The sequence below is a fragment of the Protobothrops mucrosquamatus genome, unplaced genomic scaffold (assembly GCF_001527695.2).
Source record: "Protobothrops mucrosquamatus isolate PMUCROS unplaced genomic scaffold, P.Mucros_1.0 scaffold_84, whole genome shotgun sequence".
NCBI lineage: Eukaryota > Metazoa > Chordata > Lepidosauria > Squamata > Viperidae > Protobothrops > Protobothrops mucrosquamatus.
The window spans coordinates 86,592-93,103 of record NW_015386160.1 but is presented as its reverse complement, the minus strand read 5'-3'; the positions used below and the strand labels follow the sequence as shown (position 1 = coordinate 93,103).

At 37.4% G+C, this 6,512-nt stretch overlaps 1 protein-coding gene across 1 annotated transcript in view; it reads right to left on the bottom strand.

The window, feature by feature from the left end:
• Positions 1-767, bottom strand: part of LOC114922431 (vomeronasal type-2 receptor 26-like) — an 8,086-nt gene extending 7,319 nt beyond the window's left edge. Inside the window, exon 1 of the mRNA XM_029283775.1 lies at positions 450-767. Within this exon, the coding sequence (XP_029139608.1) occupies positions 450-767 (318 nt within the window). The remainder of the gene's footprint in view (positions 1-449) is intronic.
• Between the last annotated feature and the right edge of the window lie 5,745 nt (positions 768-6,512).

Genomic DNA, 6,512 nt, shown 5'->3' with positions numbered 1-6,512 from the left:
CAAAAAATATAATGGGGCTAGTTCTTCCCAAAAAATTGTAATTAAATGGTATTTCTTAACTCAAATAATACACATGATAATAGAGGGAGAACTGTTTGATGAATTAAAAGTACTGACATGGATGGTTAGTTGGCAAAGGACAAAAAACCAGAGTAAGGATGAAAGAAACTAGGGTTTTGATTTATTAGGGGGGATTTTATACTATTGATTTTATACTATTGATTGATCTGTAGTAGTCTGACCATTCTTGGCCCATGCAGGGAATTGGACTTTTCTATTCTATGATTCTGTATACAAAACCAGCTCTGTTGTATTGGTCACTTTTCAGCTCTTCTAATATTTATTCTCTGACTCAATTTATTTGGAAAAATATATACAAGTGCTGCCTTTTATATATTTGTATATCTGAAGAATTTACAACATGGAAATAATTTCATTTGGCTTTATACCTGTGGGATTTTGTAGATGCTCAAGACATTAGAAATATGATCAAAGAGTTCAGAATCCATCTCTTCAAGGACTGCCAGCAGGTTCTTTTGTCTTCCACATCTGTAGTTTGGGATGTTCTCCTGCCCTGTGGACACCACGTCCATCATGGCCTCATATGTCAATCTTGCACTGAAAAAGTTCTGATAGATGTTGTAGCCCAGGGTGATGTTGGGTAAGAGCCTTGAATTCTGATTGATTTCATGAACAGCCAACAAGAAGGGCAGAAGGTGGTAGAAGGTGTTCTCACTGCAACATAAGAAATTTCCAAAGGTCATCATCTTCAATGTGGATTTTCATAAAAGCATGACATATTTACTGTAGCTTTATAGCTATATAGTGCAATGCCAAAAAGATAATCAGACTCTCATTATTTAATTAAAGCATTCAATTTACTTGGGCTTTGCAGGTGATAGATATCTTTGAAATTTCCATTAGAAGAACAGTCCCATTGACACCACTAGGAGCTTCTTGCCAAAAGAAATATCAGGGAGATATAGTAAGCTTCTTATGTCAGGGTCAAAAGAATCCTACCAAATTACCAGAACTGATTCTGCCTATAATTATCTCCAAATTATGACTTGGGGGGGGGGGAATGAGGAAAATTATTCTTATAGTTTAGTAACCAGGTAAGGAAAACAATCACAATAGTAAGAAACCTTTGTACTTTCTTTTACTCAAAAAGAAAAGCATGGAGGTTTCTTACTATTGTAACTGTTTCAATCTGTTTAGAATCACCTTTCCCAAAATCAAAGCATTTATTTTATTTACTTAACTATTTCCAGAGATAATATATCAGTTCACAACAATCCATAAAATATAATTAAAATCATGCCCTTACCCCCAGGCACCAGACTAGATATGCTTACAGCTCACAACCCCCATCCTAGCACAATGCTTGGGGGAAGATCTGTGTCTTCCCAGTCCTCCAGAATGCTAATGAGGGATGCTACCAAGTATACATGTATATGTTGTGATCATATTATAGGATTTCTTCCTATTATACCTCCCTGGAGATGACTAAGAGCTGGATTCAAGTGCTAGATTAGCAAGTGGTATTACCTATCTGAAGATGGATATCTCTTCATAAGTCTTCTTTAGATCTAGAGGTTTGCTGCAGAATATTCATGACTTTAGAATTATTTCCCTATATTCTACAGTTAACTACAATTAATGTGATCCTCTGTGACTAAATATTAACTTATAAGTCTCTCCCCTCCTTGAATTTGGTTTTTAAAAGGCATGCCTTTTATTTAAACCAAAAGGAATAGAGTAACCACAAAAGTAGCAAAAGTGTTAAATGGTGGAAAGAGTGGAGAGGGTAGTAGGAATTATAGAGTAAATATAAGGAAAAGGAAGAAATGGTAGGGAGAAAGTACAAGCGATTTCCCTCTGCTCTAAGGTATTCAATCACTTTATAGGGAGTTACTGCTTAACTATTGTTAATTAATAAATAAAATAAATATGAATAAATTGCCCAGTGTTGAGGTTGAGACTACTGGAAGAACTTAAAAGGAACTTTGCAAACTCAGGTTTTACAAATTCATCATGTTCCCTAGGAGCCTTTCCTCCAAAGCAAACTGGGAGAAGCAATAATGACTTGCCTTTCTCAAGGTGAGGAATAGGGGAAAGGAAATCATTGCTAGAAAAGACATTGGAGCAGGTAAAATCAATCACCAGAATCCTGGACCTGCTGACAATTACCTTTTCAGTTGGTGGGTTGGAGGCTTGGAGAATGAAAATTGGTACAGTCGAGATGCGATTCCAGACATTATTCCAGTAATTAAGTAGTCTCCTGGCTTGTAGTAATGGAACCATTCCTTTTCTTCTATTATCACCTTAAGTGGACATTTCATCAGCATATAGGCACAGGGAATTTGAGACAGAAGCTGAAGCAGAAAGAGCTGTTTATGCAGCAACAGCAACATTTGACATATACTGCAGAAGATCCTTCCTATAGTTCTTTATTCAGCACAGAGTTAAATCTCAGAGTTCACAGAAGACTACAGTGAAGAAGTTCCACTTTGGCCCCAGATTTGGAAGAGTTATCTGCAAATTCAGACTGCTACAGTATTTGCTTGATTTTATTCCAACCTCTGCTCTCATCATAGAAGGAGGCTATTAGAAATCAAATTTTCAGGTGCTGTATATCCCATTTGTTGTCACATTGATTGGTAACTTATTGGGGTGGTGGAAATCCCATAAACCTTGTTCAAAGGAGAATAAATAATCATGATTTTAATAATTAGAAGGGGAATTGGGAACGAGCATTGCCACAAAAGTGTGCAGTTGGAGAAAATAATTTTGTTTGGCTCAGGAGAATAATCCTAATCTGAGAGTCAAGAAAGCAACAATTCAGGGAAGTTTGATTATTTTTAGTCTATAAACTTATTCTTTGGATTCTAAAGATTAAAATGTGGAAAAACAGTTCAATGCTCTTGAACTAGTCAGCAGGCCATTATAATTCCTTCTTATTCTGTCTGGTGTGGATGAAATTATTTTCCTCAATGAAAGTCAGATACTCCAGAATGGTTAACTCCAGATCATGATATATTGAGCAACCAATTGGAGGCCCCTGTTAAATGTCTTGTGTCTTTCAAAATGTCGAAGACTATCAGTCTTCATGATTACAAATAAGATCTAGTCAAAATTCCCTGGTGCATTAATCTGAAAAATGGCCTGTTACTGACTTGTTCATAATGTGATGACCTTTGCTGTCATAAGTTATCTAGTAGGGGGCCAAGAGATGGTGCTGTAGGAGTGCAATAGCAAAAAAGGCTGAAGTTGAAGGAGTAAACAAAATATGAGTAGCTGAGACCATGGTCAATGCTATACGATTGGCAGATTTGAGTTCTTCAGCTAAATATGCACCTGAGACCTTTATCCATTGCATCCTCCAAAACCCATTTGATGGAGTATAAGTAAATGAATTACATATGTTTCCAGTGGTGGGATTCAAATATGGGAAAAACCAGTTCTTTGTGTGGATGCCGCTTCCGGAAGTCTATTCTGAGCCTGGGGAACAAAAAATTAGCAACCGGTTCTGCCGAAATGATGCAAACTGGCTGAATCCCACCACTGTCCTCCCCCAAAAAATCCAATGTTCCTGAATCTTTGAAATTTTGAGATCTGTGGACAATTCTGGGAGTTTGATTTTAAAGGTCAAAACTTTGAACTGCATTTAGAAGCTAGTAAGGACCAAAGCTAATAGGAAATCAGTGCAGAATCCCTTTGATGCATCAACAGCTGAGTAATTGCATTCTAGTCCAATTGAAACTATTGAACGGTCTTTGAAGAAACACCCATGTACAACACATTGAAGTAGTCCAGGCAACGGTGAAAAGGGCTTGAGTTACTCTGGCAAGTTCCTCTTACTCAAGATAGCGTTGTAAAGATGTACTGTATTAGACAGATCTGGGAAAAGGTAGTAGAAAAGAGAAGAAGAACATGACCAGCATCAAGGTGGCTGGACTCAATTAGTGTCAAGTGTGTGTCACTGAGATACATGAAGGTCCAGGTTATGGACAGATCAACCTGAAGATGGTCCAGCTATGATATCAGTAGATGTTGATGCCATATGACAGTTGATAATCAATCCATATGAACTTATTCTCTATATAGGCCAAAAGAGTGCAATATTCAAGAAAAAAATCATTCAAAACTATATTGATGTTAGGATATATCATTTCCTAGAGGTAAACATTCTGGAATATCTGACCTTCATTGAAGAAGATGGTTTCGTTCACACAAGACACAATAAGAAGAAATTAAAATTTCTCCACTGGCTAGTGAGAGAAGAAGTAGACAGGCAGAGATTATGCTAGTCTGAAATTGCAGGTTTCTCTTCCATAACTGGGGAAAACTGGAAAGTCTTCACTGCAGAGGAGCTATTTTGGGATCGCTGAACTTCAACTTTGTGCCAGAGAAAGAACTTTAGGAAGCATCTCCCTCAATATCTTCAAATGCTATTGCTGAAAACGCATTTCTTTCTGTTTCTGTCCCAATTTCCCTGTGCCACAATGCAGATGAAATGTCCATTGAAGGTGACAATAGAAGAATTTAAGAAGTTTAATCACTACAAGCCAGGAGATTACCTGATAACTGCAATAACATCTAAAATATTTTCTCAACGTTTCCCATACATTTTCTCTAAGGCTCCAACCCACTACTTTGAACATGGATGGGAAATTAAAATGAAAAAAAGCAAAAATAGGATATGGCTTAAATAAGTGGAAATTGAGATATGCTTTGGCTAGAAAAGATATTTTAAACTGATATTATTAGAAAAGTGTAACAAATGTTGATATACAATTGTATGCTTACTAACAATAATAAGAACTGTGTTTGCTTAATGTGGAAAAATGGTTATTGCCAGAAGAAGAGAGGATGTACTGGCAGGTATAATAGTGGACTTAGCTGGAAGAAGCTTATATGTACCACAGAATTACTAATGGACTCAGTCATCACGTTGTCTATTGAGCACTTGTATGAAAATATATATATATAAGAAAATCATGAGAAGAAAAGTATATATATAATGTTATCTGTCTCTGAGTTCTCTCTCTCTCTCCCTCTCCCTCCCTCTCCCTCCCTCCCTCCCTCCCTCCCTCTCTCTCTCTCTCTCTCTCTCTCTCTCTCTCTCTCTCTGTGTGTGTGTGTGTGTGTGTGTGTCTATTATCTTACATTATCCAGCCAGAAGAGACCAATCAAATATATATTTGAAATTAACTATTTTTTAAAGTCAGAATATCATCCCCCAAAATAAAATAAAACACCAACTTATATAGCAACAAAAACAAACATCATCATTAGCGATAGTCTTTAATTTAATCTAAAACAATGTCAGAACATCTCTGGTAACATCTCTGGCCTGGTTTCAGAAATTCTATTAATGTCATTGATGATACTTATGATTTAACATGAATTCAGATTGTGGCAATTGAAGGATATAGTTATTTCAAATAATTTGAGTTGTTTTAGCAACGGTACTACTCAATTATTATAATACAAAATTCACATGGAATGAAGAAAGATAAGCTACAACACATAAAACATGACTTCAAAGTATGTGATTTTATACTGAATGTAAACTGTACAAAAATAAAGACCAACATCAGGAGACTTAATGATTTTTTATCATCAGATTTTCTTTGGTGTTCATGGCAGGTCTCAGAATAATAATATAACATTTGGGGATAAAGATGCAGACTAGTAAACCCAGGCTGGAGGCCAGGATGGAGAAGATCTGCACGGCTACCATGTATTTCCCTTTGGAGCTCAAGTAGGTGGGTACAAAGGAGATCCATACACTACAAAAAACCAACATGCTGAAGGTGATCAGTTTGGCTTCATTGAAACTCCCTGGAAGCTTTCGAGCCAGAAATGCCACCAAGAAGCAAATGGCAGCCAGAAAACCCATGTAGCCAAGTGCAGTGTAGAACATGGCAACCGAGCCTTCATTGCACTGCAACAAGATCTGTCCTGGTTGGGAATGAAAGTCAGAATCTGGAAATGGGGGGGAAATTCCCAGCCATATCATACAGATGCCTACTTGAATACCAGAGCAGGATAAGACAATAGAGTTGGCCAGACTCTTCCCCAGCCATTTCCTCATGCTGCTGCCTGGCTTTGTGGCCAGAAAGGCTACCACCACCATTACCGTCTTGGCCAGAACAGAAGATACAGCAACTGAGAAAACAATACTGAAAATGGTTTGTCGAAGAAAACAAGTCATTTTTATGGGGCGACCAATGAATAGAAGAGAGGTTAAGAAAGAAAGCAGGAGTGAAACCAGGAGGATGTAGGTGAGTTGACAGTTGTTGGCTTTGACTATGGGAGTTTCTCGGTATTTAATGAAGGTTCCCAGAATAAAGGAAGTGGTCAGGGACAAAACAATGGCAAAGAAAGCCAGGATGAATCCCAACAATTCTTCATAGGATAAGAAGCTTATACTTTTGGGGACACACTGATCTCGCTTCTTATTGGAATGATGGTCATCTGGACACTTGTCACAGTGGGATGCATCT